This window comes from Ceratotherium simum, chromosome 18 (genome assembly GCF_057802395.1).
Source record: "Ceratotherium simum simum isolate JZ-2026a chromosome 18, ASM5780239v1, whole genome shotgun sequence".
NCBI lineage: Eukaryota > Metazoa > Chordata > Mammalia > Perissodactyla > Rhinocerotidae > Ceratotherium > Ceratotherium simum.
The window spans coordinates 52,329,332-52,348,364 of NC_141917.1; the positions used below are offsets into that span (position 1 = coordinate 52,329,332).

At 40.1% G+C, this 19,033-nt stretch overlaps 1 protein-coding gene across 8 annotated transcripts in view; it reads left to right on the forward strand.

Moving 5' to 3' along the window:
- MAST4 (microtubule associated serine/threonine kinase family member 4) overlaps window positions 1-19,033 on the forward strand; it is a 550,605-nt gene that overhangs the window by 178,472 nt on the left and 353,100 nt on the right. For 3 of the 8 annotated variants that reach the window (XM_087443354.1, XM_087443356.1, XM_087443359.1), the window contains exon 4: window positions 4,610-4,657. The exons of the other annotated variants lie outside the window; for them this stretch is intronic. In XM_087443354.1, coding sequence (XP_087299480.1) covers window positions 4,610-4,657 — 48 coding nt within the window. The remainder of the gene's footprint in view (window positions 1-4,609; window positions 4,658-19,033) is intronic. 8 annotated transcript variants of the gene reach the window in all.

Consider the following 19,033-nt stretch of genomic DNA (forward strand, 5'->3'; position numbering starts at 1 on the left):
TGCTGAAGAGGTGGAAATGTACACCTATTAGAACTTCTTTTTTTTCCTTGTCTTTTAAACAAGCTGATGTTTCTGGAGGTGCATTGTTCAACAGAACATGCTTCACTCTCATCTTCTCTCCTGGCTGCTATCCTCACCCCAAGGCCCGGTCTTAGAGCTGTAGGTCACCCTTCCTCCTGACTCTCCTTAGCATTTTTCATGGTTCACCTTTGTTTTAGTTCTTGTGTTAATGCCTCATATCCCCCTGCTAGACTGCGAGCTCCTTGAAGGCAGAAGTCCTGTCTGATCTGACTTGCTGTTCCTCACTGCTCCTAGCACACCACCTTGCATATAGGAGGCATTCAACAAATAATGTTGGTGAAATGAATAGTTATTGGTGGAAAGTGACAGATTTCTTTAGTTGCAAGACGAGAGTGATGGTGTGATTCTATATGCTGTAATGGGTGGCCTAATAAGACCATCCATTTAAAACCACTCTGGTTTTGCTGTTTAGCATGCATCTTACAATGTGATTAGCCTTAAAGTCCGTATAATGGGCCAAATCCCGTTTAGTTCCACATCAGCTGCTCAAAAAATATGGTGACAAAATTGGAAGAGATTATCAATGTCCACATTGAAGGAAATTTCATTAATCTGCTTGAAAGCAGTCATGTAATCACATTGGTTTAAATATGTCGTTGATTCATTGAAGAAGTTGAAGCGATATGTGTGTTCAAGTGTGGAAAAATCAGAATCAAAGTGGTTTATGTCCAAATGACGGCATTACACTCACTGTAACAAAATTTCATGTTCAACACAACAACATACAGTTCAGAAGAGTATAGACCTTCAACTTGTGAGGTATTCATATGTTAGTAAGATGTAAATGAAGGCCCTGTGGTTTGGTAGGTATGAATTGTAGTAAATGCATGACCTGTAATGATTTAAATGCCATAGGCAGACTTGAAGGCAATGCTAACTACCTTCTCAAGGAGGAGATTAATTCCTAGCCTGAAGTATCTAGTTTTCCTTGGCAATGCTAAATGTAGTTGTGCTCCCTCTCCCAGACACATGGGGCATTTCAGATAAATGGCATGTTGCCAGTTCGTCCTAAGTAGCCCGGTAGCTGGCGGAATACATGCTCAGCCAGTGTCTGCCTGCTGGGACACCAGCCGGGAGTGCTGATGAGGTGTCAAATGTATACTTCATATACATTAATCTGAAGAGGGGAAAACTCATTTCCCCCTTTGCTTCCTCCATCTCTCTGTCCCTCGCCACACACATGAGTAGTTTATCAAAGAAGTCACAGTCGTCAAAAGCAGGGGATTTATATACAGATGCTGCTTTCTGGCAAGAAAGATGGAAATTTCGGAAGGCAAAAGCAGGACCAGTGGTAACTTATTTTTCTGTAGGAAAATAAGGTTGTAAGCCTTGATGATTAAAGTTTAGAAATGGTATATGTGGCCATCATAAGAAATATTCACTTCTTTTGTACTTTGGAGTAATAGATGGATGGCAGAAGCACAGTGCAAATTCCTTTCTAGTGTTTTTCTCCAGTTTTCTGTTTGATTTGAATCATGAGCCTCATCTGTTTTGTTTGTGTGGACAGCCCATCGCATTCTTTCTTAGTGAGGTCTTCCTTGACCTTCCTGTTTGAAACTGCTCCCCACACTGCATGTTGCATGCCCCACTTACTTAACTCACTTTTCTCCATAGCCTTATCCCTTTCCGATATACCACATAATTTGCTTATTTCATTATATATCTCACTACTCTAATGAAAAATTGATGGGAGTGGAGATATTTTTTCTGTTTTCCCAGCTATTTCCCCAGGGCCTGGAATAGTGCCTGACACATGGTGGGTACTCAGTGAAGACTTGGAGAAAGCATAAGGGAATGTATTTCCTTTCTGTACATTTTTCGTGCCCTAGAACAGACTCTTGTTTATTTTTGTTTGTTTTTAATCTGTGATTAACGTTTTAGGTTTCTATTATTTAGCCTAATCAAGAAGCTATTCTTCAAGCCAGAGAGCAGTTAACTATGGAAACTGTATTCAGGAATTAAACTATAATTGTACACTTTGAAAATGGAAATGAGGGGGGAAAGCACAGTGGTTAAGAGATCACCTTAACCACCTTAACACCTCCAGTGTCTACCGCTTATTAGCTGTATGAGCCTCAGTTTCTTCATCTGTGAAATGGGGCCAATGGTTGTAGTGACCCCGTGAGGTTACTGGGAGGATGGAGTGAGTGAATTCTTGTGCGGTACTTTGCACAGTGCCTGTCACTCAAGAAATGCTGGCGTCACTGTTCCTGGGGTTGGTAGGAAAAATGTTTCTTGGTGTTGTCGGCAGGGTTTAGCTGAGATGGTATTATCAGAAGCGGGGAAAAGAAGCACTTTTCTCCCTGGTCATTTGAGTTGAAGTAGTGATTTAGGCTTCCGTCCTTACCTCCTTGCATTATGGCGGACCAGCTTGTTGTTTCTTTCTTCCTCCTTTTCACTCAAAATTCATCGACCCAACAAACTGGAAGATAGCTTTCTAGAATAGTTAACTTTTTTGAAGAGGGGATGTGCTTTCACATATTATTTTTCAACTTTTAATACTAGGTTAAGTGGTATAATTTTATGTTTCTTCAGTGGCCCTTTTTTGACATTGTATCCATTTCTTTTAATGGAAAAATTGTGTTTCATGATGTACTATAAATATTAAAACCAAACTATTTAAACTGTAATATATTCAAAGAGCCTTGATGAATATTCATCTTTCCCTTTGCGAAAATGCATTATGAAGAGTCAGGGAAAATTCACTAAACATATGCAAAAGTGCATTTTTCCTTTTTAATTCATTCAGAGTGCACTGACATAATGTCAGCGTTTAAATAGGATACAGATTTTATTTGCAATCATTTAATATTATATCAATACTTCATTAGCCTGATAGCTCAAAAACAAAAACCTGAGCCGAAGTCCAATTAGTTAACTCTGAGAGAGTATCTGTTAAATATTGATGTAGGAACAATCTGAATGCCCTTGGATAAATTGCTTAACAAAAGTGTAGAATACAACTGTGAATTAGCATTTCTCCTTAGCCATTATGACTCAGTTGAAAGACTTCAGAATATTTCAATGTATGGATTTCTCACCATTTCTTAAACTATTTCCCCCTTTAGGTTATTTCCAGGTTTTTCCTATTGCAAATAATGGTGATGAGCAGGCTTTTAATAATACCTTGTTCACCTCTTATCATTTTTTCAGAGTAGATTCTTGGAGTGGAATTACTGTGGCAAAGGATGTGCGCATTACTGAGGTCCTCCATACTTCTGCTAGATTGTCTCTTGGAATGCTGCACAAATTTATGCTTCCATCTATTGAGAAGGCACACCTCACTACACTCTGGCCAGCAGTCAATATTGTCTTCTGAAAAAAAACACAAACAACTTTGGTAGTTAGGTGAAAAATAATTACTCTTTTAAATTTATGTTTGATTTTTAGTGAAGTTGATATGGTGATTGGACGTGTTGAACTCTTGCACTAAAGCCCCCTGATAAAGCAAATAGGAAATTAGGGTTATCTGTGCTTCCTCCTATAACTTCTTCCAGTCCCTAAATCAGCTTACCATACCAACTGTTGGTAACCTGTGTTGCTCTTGGGATACAAGAACTGCTGAGAGTGATTACAGTGTATGTAGCTGGAGGCATTATTCCACAGTTCAGAATTTTTTTCATCTGGAAAGTAGTAATCTCAATTGTGAAATAATGCCTTCAGCTGTGGACATTATAATCAGAGTCTCAGGAGTGCTTGTATTCCAGTAGTAATACATCTCCCAGTTATTACCCTCTGAGCTAGGTTCTGTTTATAGTGAAGGGATGAATTTTCATAACTCAGTGCTGAAATAGCAGTAGAGACCCCTGAGCAGATTATTATAGGTCAGGCCTAATCCATGAAGATAAATCTCATTATAGGCTCACCTGGGCCCATCCACAGATTAGTTGGTTTAACATGAGTCTGTAAATCAAAGATCAGCCTAAAAACAAACTATAAATTCCTCGCTCTAATCCAGCTACTGCCTCAGTGAAGAGATACCCTAAATGTGCATCCGTACTCTAAACATGCTTGGGTGCCATGAGAACAACTAGCAGAACATGCGAAGTGCATTGTGATTCAGTCTCTGAATGAATGAAGAACCTCTTATTTTGGGGAAAAGGTTTTTTCCTAAAATGAAATTTCACCCAGAAGTAGTCGCTTAAAACTTCCCGTCCCAGTTTTATCCTCCTTATATTTTGCAAGGATTAAAAAATATGCGTTACCTTATGTACTACATGTTGTCCTTCCTGGGAAGGACGGGGTGCCTGCTGGAGCGGCTCTCTGCTTGGGTATGCCTAGACAGACTGGTCAAGTGTGGACTTGTTGTTATCAAAGGCTTTTGACAGTCGGTGAGACGAATGGCGCCATAAATATTCTGTGGCATTTAAAGAGTAGAAATGCATGCCCTCTTTTAATTGCTTTAATAGAGGGGAGAAAATGAATTTGTAACAGCAATACGTTATATATGTATGTATATCGTTGTGTGTGTGTGTTAAAGCTTAGGTTTCATTTATTACCCACTTACCCAACTGCTGTACCTATTTAGGAGCTGACCAACCTGTTCACGAAGCATCATGAGATGATCCATAGAGTGGTAAGTGCTGGCACCTCAGCCGGTCTTATTCCTCACCGTATCTTTAGCACCAAGGGCAGCGCCTGGTATATTTAGTACTTAGATAATAGTTGTTTATTAACAAAGGTTGAGGAGGTCTTAATTCCAAGTTTCAGTAGTTGTCTGAGGCTCCTGTTGTTCTGTTTCCTGGAGTCCAGACTAATTGAATGGTTGGGTTATCAGGGATTTGATTGGGTTGTGTGTCTGGGGAGATGATTGAGGTAAAGGTGGTGATGCAGTCACAGCCACCATCATGGAAGTGTCCCTTGGTGTATTGGTGGACAGGTACGTCTCTGGTGGACTCCTGATGTGACACAGCTTGTCATCTCTGGTGTCCTTTTGCCCCTGTGGTGAAATATCATCACTTGCTTCTTTGCTGTGTTATTGTCAAAAGGATTCTGCAGCTCAGGAGAAACCAAGAAACCCATAGTAATTAGACAGTGGTTTGTGGGAGAGAAGGTATTGGAATGTAACATTTCCTTTCTTGGGAAAAATGAAAAATTACCATTTTAATTCATAGACTTCTTAGGAAATTCTTGGTTATTGTGGCTCTGGAAAAGCCAACATACTTCAATATCTTTCCTACCTTATTTTATTTTTTTTTTTTTTTGGTGAGGAAGATTACCCCTGAGCTAACATCCATGCCAGTCCTCTTCTATTTTGTGTGGGATACATCCACAGCATAGCTGATGAGTGGAGCAGGTCCATGCCTGGGATCCGAACCTGCAAACGTGGGCTGCCGAAGCGGAGCATGTGGAACTTTAACCACTTGGCCACAGGACTGGCCCCCTCCTACCTTATTTTTATAGATATAGTGGAGTGAGTAGTAGTGGTATACTTATTTCTTGTTCGTTGGTAGTTGAATTATCAATCTAGTGTCGGACTCTGAATCAGTGTATTCCTCATTATGCTAATTTATCAGTTAATTGACTATTAATGGAGTCCCTATTATACAGCTAGTGTTAAAACCTGTGTAGAAAAGATGTGACACATGGTCTTGCTTTTTAAGGAGCTTCTCAGCGAGTTGAAATAAGACTTCTGAGAAATTAGAGAGCAAAGTAGAAGATAATAATATGCTAGATAGTTTGCAGCTGTATTTACAGATGCAGAAGAATGACATGGCTGCAGGTTTTTGGACAGTTTTGGTTAGGCAAACGTCAAGGCATAGTGGAACTATGTGCATAGTGGAATGGGGTGGGGGATGGTAGATAAAGTGGGCAATGTGGTGTCTACAGTGATGTTTCTTCTTACCATGATGTTTCTAGAATAGTCAGGGAGGCAAAGGACCACATGAAAACTCAGAGGCTCATGGATATCAGTGATATAATTATTTCTGACTTAATGTGAACCCTAGAAGACCACCACCATCCCATCTCTCTCATAGAAAGAATGTCTGATGAGGTAGATGGGGAGCCTTCAAGCACCCATCAAGTGGTGCCTTTTTACGTAGGAAATCTCTGGGGAGTGGAAAGCCTAGTATCTTCAGGTATTTTAGCCAAAAGGAAATAAGTCTTTATTTTTGTTAGATTCAATGACTAGATGTTAATAGTGGCTTACTGGGTTATGACATCTTTTCTTTGTGATCTGACACTATGTTAGTTTGTTTTTAAGTGAAGAAGGGAGCAGTGTGGCAATTCCATCCCAGCTATTTGTGGTATACGAAATACTTGCTTTTCTTGTTCAGGGAACATCACCTGCATTTAAAGAAAAAACTTAAACAGTGATCAATAAGTAGCAGAGAGCATTTTCACAAATAATATGCAAAGGCATAAAGCTCTCACTTAAGTTTTGATAATTCTGACCTCACACTAAGACTGATCGTCATTCCAAGCACTACTGCTTCTGTAAGTTTGCTTCCTTAGAGCCCTAACTTCTGTTTTTTCTTTCTTTGTCTCTATACCTTTCTTCCTATCCAAGATGATCCACCACTAAAACTTGAATTGTTCTCTGGATGGTAATATCCTAATAATCTAAGAATCCAAGGTACTACGTTATTGTTCACATTGTAGGAGTCTGCGTTGACTAAGTAATAACTGGGCTTTCATATGTCATGGATTTTTATATATACACCCAAGAAAATGGGTATACATTTATCATTCTTTTTGCAAGAATGAATGCTTCTTCTAGAATTCCTGTGAGATATCTCTTTGTTGCATGAAGCCAACTTGTTTTTCGTTATAAATGCTGCCTGTTATGCTTATATATATGCTCAGTTAAGTATGTTTGTTTCTTTCCTTGTTTGTTTGTATAAATGTAAGTCAGTTGCTTTTTTTTTTTTTTTTTTTTGGTTCCTGGACACAAGCAGTGATACATAATATGAACCAGTGATATCATTTTGTCCCCCCTTTTTACATACCTCTGATCAGAAAGTCATTAATTAAACTTTAAGGAACTTCTGTGTTTTCCCCCATTTGCTGGAAAACATCCATCCCCTTGACAGATTCACTTGATGGAGGGGTCGCAGGTTTCTCATCTTTAAGTACTTGTAAGGTTTGGCAAAAATAACTTGGGCAGTGGTGAACCACCTACCATTCCCCAGAGGGCATCAGATTCCTTATCCCATGCTCTTCATTGTTCTGGAAAAAAAATACCTCTTTATGCAACTCCCTTCTTTATGCCTGGCCAATGCCTGCTTGATGCTTGAGCACGTGCACTTCCTCTTCCAGGAGCCTTCCCTGACGTCTCTCCCCACCCTCACCCCAACCTGGGTTATAACCCTCCTTTGAATTGTGCATATCCAAACCAAAGCATTGATCACATAAGACTGTAAGGGTCTCTCTGCTTTCCTTCTCCGCCTTCCCTCCTCACCCTCAAATGGTCTGATTGCCTCAAGAGCCCAGGAAAATGATCTGTAGCTGATGAAGATGTGAGCCTAGAATATTTCATTAGATGGGTTCTTAGAAATGACGCTAGACGAAATATCGTGGGCTTATATTAGGTTGTGCCCATAGCACCTCTCTACGTTTTAATTGACCTTTGCTTCTGAAAATGAATCCTGGAATTGGAGAATTTTATGGATGGAACAGACCTTGGGTCACCCCTCTCCCTTTGCCTAGAGAGCTTATGCACGGCAGTGACCTTTATCTAAATTGTGATCATTTTTTACAAGCACTTGATTTAGAATTTAATTATTATAGGCAGTTTAGAATAATGTTTAAGAGCATGGGCTCCAGAGCCAGGCTGCCTGGGCTGGGATCTGGACTTGACCACTTACTAGATGTGTGACCAAAGAACATAGCCTTCCTGTGTCTCTGAAAAATGGGAATGTTAACGGTACCTATCTTATGTGGTTGTTGCTGGAATCAAGTGAGATAGTACATGTCAGGCACTTGGAACACATAGGAAGAGCACAATAATGTTAACTGTTGTTATCATCTTGTTCAAGAGCAGTAAGCTGATGTATTAATTTATTAAGCCAGGGAACTTAAGTTTTATTAAATGCATATCTGAAGTTTGTGGTTTAAAGAATTGATGAAGCTGGCCTTGTAAAGCTATGATTTTCTATGATTATTTTCAGATAACTGCAGGTCTGCTGTTTTCTGCAGGATAATTTGTAGGGCATGAAGGTTGTTTGAAACTAAAACTTATAGGGAAACGATAATGTGGCATTTTCAACATGAAGTAAACTTCCAGGGGTGTTGTCATTAAACAATAAAAAATTAAAAGGCAACCAGAAAAAAAAACCCTCAACTCCTTTCTTTTCATTCCTCCCTTTGGATTACACAAAAGACTTATCAGGATCTTGGTCTTCATGAGTCTTCTTTTTGTACCAAATATATGACTTGGTTTCTTTTGAAATGACATTTTGTATACCTCTTACCACAGTGCCTGTATAGTTAGGCGTCGCTTACTGACAGGGATACTTTCTGACAAATGTGTCCTTAGGCGATTTCATTGTTGTGTGAACATCCTAGAGTGTGCTTACACAAACCTAGATGGTATAGCCTGCTACACACCTAGGCTGTATGGTACTAATCTTCTGGGACCACCATTGTATATGTGGTCCGTCATTGACTGTATGTAGTATATAACTGTAGTTATGTAGTATATAACTGTTTGGACCTTTAGAATACTAACATCTATTTTACTGAAAATACTATTAATATTGCTATCTTTTTTCCCCCAAATTTTGCTATCATTTGTCCAGGTGTAACTAAGTTAGAGGATGGGCCTCTAACACTTTTGCTGGCTTACCTCATCAGTAAAACATTTTTGAGTATGCATCCATAATATGTGAATATATTTTTAAATGATTTACATGTTCTTAGAGATGGTATTAAAAAATATTTTAACAGATCTGTAGATCTCCACTAGGAAACCGTGGAGAGAACATTTACTCTGGGATTTTAGCAGGAGCCTGGAAGTAGCTCAGTTTGCCAGGCGTTAACTATTCGGTCGCCACCTCATGGGAGGTCCCGGGAATCCTGGGGTGGTGATAGGAGGAAGGGAGTCTGCTCAGAGTGCTTGAGGCAGTGCTGTTTGCTAACCTGTAAGGAAGTATTTTAGCCTTCAGATTTGATGCCTATCAGCTGAGTATCAGCTTGAATATCAACTTAGGAAATATACTAAAAACAACAAAAAGGGGAGCCATAGAAAATGGAAACTGATATTCTAATAATTTTTTCCTAAACCTCATTTGATTACATTCTGTACCCCTGGGGTGCCCATATTCCAATTGGCAGGTCCTTGGAATCAGCTACGACGTCTGCCTTCTAAACCTGCCAGAGTAGAGCTTTAGTGATTAAAAAGAGTTTTGAATATTCAGTGAGGCTGCCTTTCTTTTCTTTTTTGGAAAGATTCATTTTATTTTACTTTTAAGTGGAAGGAATAGCAGATCTTTGCTACACATGTCATTAACTGCATTGACACAAATGTTGACAGTTATTGTGAGAACTGTTTCAAAGCTAATTATGTTAATTAGAATGTAACATACCAGTAATTGCATGTATTCAAACATCATACCATCACTTTGTGTTTTCTTCTCCAGATGTAAGACATTCATTCATTTGTTGCTTGAAAAGCTGCAGAATTATAGCTAAGATAACAAATAATTGCCAGCAAATAAAATTGGTTGTTGAGAAATACACTCTAATTGGTTAGCTATGTAAAAGACAGAAACAAATGTTAGCATGTTAAGCATATAAATTAGGAGCATTGCTTATGAAATCCTTAGTTTTGGGCTTTTCATTTAAATAAGACTTCTTATTGCAATTAATATTATCGTTTGGTTTATGACCCTTAAAAATATATTTCCTTTCAGCATTTCTTGGGGTTTTAATTTAGCTTTCTTATACATGTTAGATGATTTGCAATTTAGATTTTAATTTCCATTCTTTAAAGTGCCATTTTTCTTGTATTTCATTTTTATTTAAAGCATGATTCTCTCTATATTTGTGGAAGCGAGGCATAAACAAACTACTAGAAAAATCAAGCTTTTAAGTGAGCTGAGATCATAAAACATTTTAATAGGAATTTCACATAACTAACCTAAGTATTTGGGAGCCCTACCAGAGAATTATGGCTCTTTGGAAACAAACTTTATGGGACATGGTGTTCTTAATTTACCCTCTGTTATTGTGCTTTAGAAAATAGCATTTCTGTCATAGGTTTTAAATCCTCACCACTTCTTATGTATGTAGTGTTAAATATGCCTCTGTGTGATGATTTGGGGGCCTTAGCTACTTGAAGACAGAGTTTTGGTCTCTGTAGTTTTTAGAGTTTTGAGTATATTTTTTTCTATTGAGAGTTTCGATGTGACTGTCCCTCTTCTAATTTGAGTGTGTGTGGATTTTTTTTCCCAATTGTGACCCACATAAATCAGCCCAACACTGTCGATGCCATGACCTTAATTCTCTAGGTCTTAAAATATGCCTTTCTGAACTAAGTGGGCTCATGGTCTGGCTCCAATGTGATATGCTCAGAAGGGAAGAGCATTTCTTCCTAACCTCTTACACTGATCACTGTAATTCTGCTGGCAGGTGCTGTGTTCTGCCTATTTTTCCGCTAAGATTTTTGTTCAGCATTTTTGGGGCTCCTGTCATCCTTAGCCTACAGGCCCTTTGTCTTGCTTTATTTACTAGCTGTTCTTCAGAACACAGCAGATGATGAAAAAACACTGGCATGTTTGGGGTTGGGAAACTTAGGACTGAATTCCAGTAATGACATTCCTTGGCTCAGTAATTTTAGACAATTGTCACTTAACCTCCTGAGCCCTGGTGTCTTCATTTGTAAAATGGGAATGGTTAATCCTGACAGCATTGTCACAACAATTAAAGAACATAACACATAACAGAGCTAGCTGCTAAGTATTAGGCATTCTTTGTGTGTTTCTCTATTTCTGGTCTCTCTATCCTATAATTGGTCAATTTGTCTGTTTCTGTGCCAGCATTACACTTTCTTAATTACTGTAACTTCATAACAAGTCTTATTAATAACTGGCCAAAAAGTTCCCTTGTGTTATTGTTGTTCTTTAAGGGTGTGGGCTATTTTTGGCATGTTTATCTTCTGTATAAATTCACTTGTGAAGTTCCACAAGCTGATTGAGATTTTGATTAGAATTACATTAAATCTGGAGATCAATTTGGGAAATTGACAGTTTTATGATGTTGAGTTTTACTATTCTAGAGCATAGTATATTGCTCCTTTTACTTAGGACTTCTTTAATGTATTTAAATAAGGTTTTATTATTTTCTACAGATAGAATTTGTGTATCCTTTGTTACATTTATTCTCAGAAACTTGAAGTAACATCCTTTAAAAATAAACATGGATGCCTGTTTGCTAATGTATGGAAATTCATTTGGCTTTTGTTTATTAATTTTTAGATTAATCAACCTTGCTAATTCTTACTGATTCTTATTTATCTGTAGATTTGGGGGATGGGAGTTTTTTGTAGACAGTGTAGACAATGATGATTTGCAAATAACGGCTTCATTTCTTTTTTTCCCAATCTTTGTAGCTTTTAGTTTTTTTTTTTAAATCTTACTTCACTGCCAGGACTTCCAGGATTATGTTGACTAGAAGTGGTGATACCATGCATTCTTGTGTTGTTCTTAAACGTAAAGGGGATATTTTGAACATTTCATATTAAGTATGGTGTTTGCTATGGTGCTTATTTTTTTTTTGAACTTATTTTTGTTAAGGAGTAAAAGAGCAGTTCAGCTTATTATTCTTTTTCCAAGTGGCTAATCAGTTATTCCAGCACTAGTATTGAATAATTTCTCTTTCCCCCTAATCTATAATAACACTTTTAGCGTATACTGAATTCCCACATACGTTATGAATCTATTTCTTGACTCTGTTCCTTGCATTTGTCTTCCTGTATTTATATCATATAATCTAATTCCTGTAGTTTTATGCTATTTTTAACATCTAGTAGGGCTGGTAGGGGAGCCTCATACCTCTTGTAGTTAAATTTATATTCAGTTACATTTAAAAGACTTCTTCTCATTTTAACATTTTTTTTTAATCTCTGGAAATAACTTCCTCATTTTCTTTGAAAACTAGTGAGAGGAAAAAAATCATACCTTGTGAAAATATGAAACATTTGCTACTTTTATAAGATGATAGTACTTTTGGGTCATCAGTGGGGAGAGAAACCATTCTTCCTTTATCAGGTTTCCATGTTCAGCCTCCTGGCCTGTGCACTGTGCAGCGTGAGGGCATCATTTTCTCGAGGCTTTAATGTGGAAAGTTCTGAAGGATCATGAGACACATGACCCTGGGCCTTGCTGTTCCCTGGAGCAGGACTCACTGATGACTGTGGCCACCAGCCTAAGAAGCTGGAGTGTGCTGGGAGCAGGCCTACAAAGTCTGAGGCTATTTGCAGAGACAAGAGGTGATTGTGAGGTCCAGGACTCCCTCTATCTGTAGAGATTCGCCTGCTTTGCTAATCTCAGGGGCTACTGCTTTATCTCCTGAGAGAGTGACCAGACTTCCTTATAGCTTGCAGGTGTGAAATCATAAAATGCCATGTAAGCTCTAGAGATGTTTTCTGCTATGGAAACTTTTTCTTGCCAGCAGTGTCACAGAGCCAGCCAAAGAGAAGTGAAAAGTTAATAACTGTACCACTTTGCTGGGCACGAGCTGTTTTCCCAGACTGCCTTTATTCTGAGTTATTCAGAACATCCTCTGCCTCTTGTGCTGACGAGAAGGATGTGCTCGCAAGCGGATGGGCAGTGACAGCGCACAAGGAGTAATTCCCCTCATCCGTCAACGCTGACAACCCTTGGATTCCTCACCCTGTCAGAACAGGGAGAGGCTTGAGCAGGATTGAATGGTCCCCACTTGTCTGGCATTTTAAGCAAATCTGAATTTGATATGAATTTAACTGGATGCAGCCAACGTTGCTGGTGGCAAGAGTTTTCACTGAAGTCCTAAGCTTATAACCTGTCCCATCAGGCTGACGGATGTGACAAATGTGTGTCTGACTTATGCCCGTCATCTGAGCCTGTCAGTGCTGAAAGCTCTTCATTAAGAGAGAATGATTAGGCAGCCGGCCCCATGACCTAGCAGTTAAGTTTGGCGTGCTCCGCTTCAGTGGCCCTGGTCCAGTTCCCAAGTGCGGACCTACACCACTCGTTGGCGGCCATGCTGTGGTGGCAACCCACATACAAAATAGAGGAAGATTGGCACAGATGTTAGCTCTGGGCCAATCTTCCTCAGCAGGAAAAAAAAAAAAAAGAACTAGTAGGAATCCAATCTCAGGGCAAATGAAACCACATCTTTGATCAGGTAGAATTTTTTTTAGCTTTCTCTCCTAGGAATCTTAGATCCAGTTGATCAATTGGGAAATTCAGGATTAGATAACTTCTGTGTTCTTTATTTTAAAAAGTAAACTTTATTTTTCTATCATAAGATGGTAAATTCCCATAGGAAATATAGAGAATTTTCTTAAAAGGTAGAGATAAAAATCATGCATAGGGGCCAGCCCAGTGGCGCAGCGGTTAAGTGTGCGAGGTCCACTTCGGCGGCCCAGGGTTCGTAGATTTGGATCCCGGGCACACACTGATGCACCGCTTGTCAAACCATGCTGTGGTGGCATCCCATATAAAGTAGAGGAAGATGGGCATGGATGTTAGCCCAGGGCCGATCTTCCTCAGCAAAAAGAGGAGGACTGGCATTGGATGTTAGCTCAGGGCTAGTCTTCCTCACATAAAAAAAAAAATCATGCATAATATACAACCATCCTTAACATCTTTTCTCTAAACATAGATTTTCTTTTTCTCTTCATGCATTCTGGTAACTTGTGACAGCACATATGTACTTTTCATTACTCACATCTCTAGTTTTCTCCAGGATGCCAGTCTTAGGCTGATTACCTGTCTGATCTTAATTTCGCCCTTTGGCTTTCTTTCTGCCGACTTTACTTTTCTGTGGTTCATAACTCTGGCAGTGGAACTCTCAGGGTTTCTATGTCTCAGTGGGTGCTAACCCTTTGTCCTGGATGCCCCATCTGACTGACCATTGCTACCCATCTTGTATTGCTGTGATCTCTTCCCTCTCATTCTTCTATTTCCTTGCACCCCACTGTTCCCTCACGGAGGAGTTTACGTTCCTATGCCCGTGGGAATTGTGGAGCTGAAGGAACTGTCTGGTCCAGCTTTTCCTCCTTGCTTGCCCTCTCCTCAGATAAGCAGGGGACCTGGTTCCTGAAAGAATGTGTCCCTCAGGCAGAGGCTTCCCTGAGACTGTGAAGTCCTCCACTCAGCTCCGTCAGCCCTTCTGTGTTGGCATTGATATCAAAGCTGATATCCCTAGATATCTCTAGATGGCAGCATCCACCTCCCTCTGCCTTGAGGCTAGAATAGAAAAGAACAGTTGACTGTAGCCCTGAGGATCATATTTAGTGTGTCGCCCTGGTCTTCACTGCACATGCTTACCCCTGCCCTTTCTTCTGTTTCCAAGTGCATTTTCAACTCCGCAGACGATCATGAAGGGGCAATATCCACTACATCCTTTTCCTCGGTTCTTCATCAGTCTCCAGCTTGTGAAGCCAGAGACATGAATCAAATTGTTCAGTTGTGTGTTGGCCAGTGGAATTTTGTTGTGAGGAGCATTGCTTTAAAATGTAGCCTGAGGTTTTTTGTTAGTAATTTTTTTAAGTTATGCTGGGGCGGCCTGATGGGTGGTGCTGCTGGCGTGGGGCCGGAGCTGCAATGCTAGATGCTGGGTCCTGTTCTCTTAGTTCTTGGCAGGCCCCCTACTTTGTGACGCTGAGTTTGTTTTTGAGCAGCTCAGTTTAACACTGATATCAAATATACAGCCCCAAATCAAATTATGTTGTTTCCTGGTTCAGAATCTTTTAAAGATAAACATAATGCAGAGTTGAAATCAAGTACAGGAGTGTCTTCAGCTTTTTAAAAATATATATATTATTATGTTGGAATGTTTGGCTAGTTGTGATTTTTCTTTACCCGTCTGTTCCCCCAGGAAACTTTGGGCTCCTGGCAGCCCGTGTCTGTGTCCTCCATTGTCCTCGGTCGCGGCCGGCACATACAAGGTGCTCCCGGAACCTCGCTTACCCTAACAGCGGCCTCCGTGCCCTACGTTTGGTCATGGCCCTGCTACCACAGCACAAACCGTTTATCTCAGAATATTTAAACACGCAGTCTCTCTGCCTTAACTTCCACGTTCCGTGGAATTGTGTTCAGTCGATATAAACAAAGTATCAGACAGCTCAGCGAGACCTGCCTTACACTGGATGTGGTGCCTGTGTCCCGGTCAGCCCTCTCTCTGCTGCTCTGGAAATTAAACCCAGGCGAAAGAGGCGAGCCAGACTCTGAATCATAAAATGCGTTTTTGTACTGTACTGGGAAGCGTGCAGGTTGAAGAGGTACTCCTTTTCTGAAGGGTATCTTTAAAATGAGACCCAGAATTTCTCCTGGGGTTAGGAGAGATCATTGCTACTAACTACAGACCCACTGGCGTGTGCTTGTGTGCCAGCGTATGCCCCCTTCACCCTGCATTTTTCTTTCTTGGTGCCTTTCTCCAGAGTTTGAAACTGAAGTGCTTTTTTCCCTCCACAGAATGTGGCATTTAGACAAATAGCTTTAGACTCAGAGAGAGAGGCGTGTTAATTCATCTGGGAGAATACTTACAAGGAGCTGGCTCTTCAGGCATTTCTTCAGCGATCACTAATTGGAAATGCTCTTGCCACGTGTCATTTTTCTAATAAATAAATAGAGAGCCCTGAGTTCCAAATAAACAAATAGGGGAGCCTCATGGTCATCCACGACAACTATACAAATTCAGAACTGTGTAGTTATGACTGGTAATTGGTCAGCCGCAACCTCACTGTGTCCTCATATGGGGTATCACCTGCCTCAGAGGAGGGAAGAAAGCTCACTTGTTCCATTGATATGGTCCTTCCTTCAATGCTGCTGATTTACTTGTTAACAGTAACTTTTTTTAAATACAAGGATTATGAAAAAAAAAGTAAATAGCCTGCAGTGTTGCCACCGTTGTTGACATTTTGATAAAAAGTAATACATAGGGGCCGGCACCGTGGCTTAGCAGTTAAGTGCACGCGCTCCACTGCTGGCGGCCTGGGTTCGGATCCCAGGCATGCACCGACGCACTGCTTCTCTGGCCATGCTGAGGCCGTGTCCCACATACAGCAACTAGAAGGATGTGCAACTACGACATACAACTATCTACTGGGGCTTTGGGGAAAAAGAAAGAAAGAAATAAAATTATAAAAAAAAAAAAAAGTAATACATATACAGTATTAGAAAATTCCAAGAATACAGAAACGTATAAAATAAAAAGTGACTCACTTCTCCTCCTTGTCCCTCTCCCCAAAGGTAACTCATTGCTAATTGTTTCTTAGTTGTTGCAGAAAAAAATTATGTATATATCTCCATAAATATATACAATTAAAACATTTTAAACACTGTTTGAGCCTCGCTTTTTAATTTAATATGAAGTTCTCTCATATCAGCACATACCTCTCTACTGTGTCCCTTAATGGTGGCACGGTATTTCATCGCATGGATGCACCGTCATAGAAATTGCCTGACCAGTCCCGAGAGGGTGAACTCACCAAGTGTGAAAGTCCTGCAGCTCTGACCTGAGTGACATCTGCTGTGAGAATGCTTGCACACCGTTATTGTTAGTTGTAGGATGATTTGTGGTGGTTGGTGAGGTGAGTTTTCTCCCAGTGTTTAATCAGGATGACTTAGAGTGCATTGCGTTGTGTTAAAGAAATGCTAGTTGTCATAACAAATACACTCAGAATTCTTGCTATTTATTTTACTATTTACTATTGTTATTTACTTCTATAAACAATAGAAGTTTATTTCTTCCTCATCTACAGGCCATTTTGGCAGAGATGTGCTTTGTTCCATGCAGTCATTTGGGGACTCAGGCTGACAGAAGTTCTGCCATCTTTATATCCCTTCCAAGGTCCTGCTGGGTTTTGACACCCAGATAGTAATAGTGTATGGAGAAGGATTGCATGGGAAGTGTTAATGGGCCAGGTATTGAAGGGTGGCACACATTTACCCTGTGGTCCATTGTCCAGAACTCAGTCTTGTGACCACACCCAACTGCAAGAGAGGCTGGGAAATATATTCTAACTGCATACCCAGAAACAAAAGGAAATGGCTTGATGAAGAAGTAAATAGCTGGTTAACATGGCAAAAAACATGAATGGCAGTGCCACCAAAGCATCACTTGTCACTGGAAGTGGTGCATCTGGCTGCCTATCTTCTTTGTTGTTCTTGGTATTAGGTCTGCTAGCCAGTAATTCCAGACAGGTTGCTCTACAATTCCTTCTACCTTTTCCCCTCTACTCTCAGAGTTCTTTAGTGACTGTGTTAGGGTATTGGCTATATGCAAAGATCTTAATCCAAATGTGTGGCTGAACTTGAGAAGACGACAGAGATAGCAAAATGGGTTGGGAAAGTTTTTGCTGAGTCCCCCAAAGGACTGTCCTGTGAAAGCAGAAGTTAAGAGAATGCTGCTATGGCTCTGCAAAACAATGGGTCTCCATTCCCTCTGTCCTTCTAGGTGTAACACCTATTTGAAGGAAAGACATCACTGGGGCCTTTTCAGGTGATGACTTTCTGGAATAGAGTGGTGTTGGGAATGTATAGAAGCTGGGTAGAAGCCCAGAGAATCTGCCAGGCAGAAGTGGCTCATGTTGTCCTCTCTGCGCTGCCAGCTGGCTCCCTGACAGTTGGTCCCTGAGCGCTGGAGAGGGATGTCAGTAATGCTCTGCTGCCCCCACCTCTGCTGCTGAGGAATCCCAGCCAGGCTATGGCAAAGAGTAAGCAGTTTATGGCCGCATGCATTTGAGAATTGATAATATATTACTCTGTATCAAAACTCTTTTTTCTTGTACCATTTTAGGGTAGGAGTAAAAAATAAAAAACAGCTATATTCTTGGTATATGGATGTGTTTTCAATGTGAGAAACAAATACTTTAAAAGACAGACTTGTTTAAATACATTCAAAGTTTAACTGAGAAAATGATCCAGGAAATGTTGAAAAATAGGTACTTTGTCCCTTACACACCCCAATCCTTTGCCACTTTTTCTTGTGTTTACTCAAGTAAGTTGGATGCGTGTCAGAGCTTGGGAAAGCCTCAGAGTATTTCTGATGTCTTGATAGAACATCGAGTACATTCTGGGTAGGTTAGCCCCTGCTATCTTAAGCATTTTAGTCATCAGTTGCATCTAGAGAGTATAATCTGGTCGACATCTTGATTTGGCCATGTGTTGGGTCCTAGCGCAGTAGTTTGTGAAAGAGGCAAGTGGATACATTAAAAGGAATAACAAGACCTATTCCGTAGCTCTCAAATGACGAAGGCATTGCACACTCCTTAAATAACGGTATCTGTTAGGTTTTTGGACACTTTTCTAAGAAAGGAGAAGAGATATTAAAAAGATAGTTGCAAATGCAACAGGGGCTGGCAGGGAACCTGATGACTTTCAGAATCAATACTGTAATTGTATACCTGTGCTGTAATTTATCAAAGCACCTCAAAGTATTATTCAGGAGTGCTGTAATTTTACAAATGAAGCAATTGATGGCTGACTGTCATCTTCTTCTTATCCACAGTCTAGATCTGTGTTTGAGTCAGAAGACAGAGAACAGCCAACAACAAAATAAAAGGCCAGAGAGGGCCGGTTGGGTAATGGTGTGGGCTTCCGCATTAGAGCGCTGTCAATAAGTATCATTACAATACAGCCAGTGGGGGCCCAGCTGACCGCAGAGCCACACCAGACCAGGCAGTGTGCCAAGAAACAATCGATAGGAGATGTATTACTGAAAATTAATATTCTGCTGCTGAATTATTCTTATTGATTCAGGAATTTTGAAGGTGGCCATAGATAATATTATGAACGAAAGCATT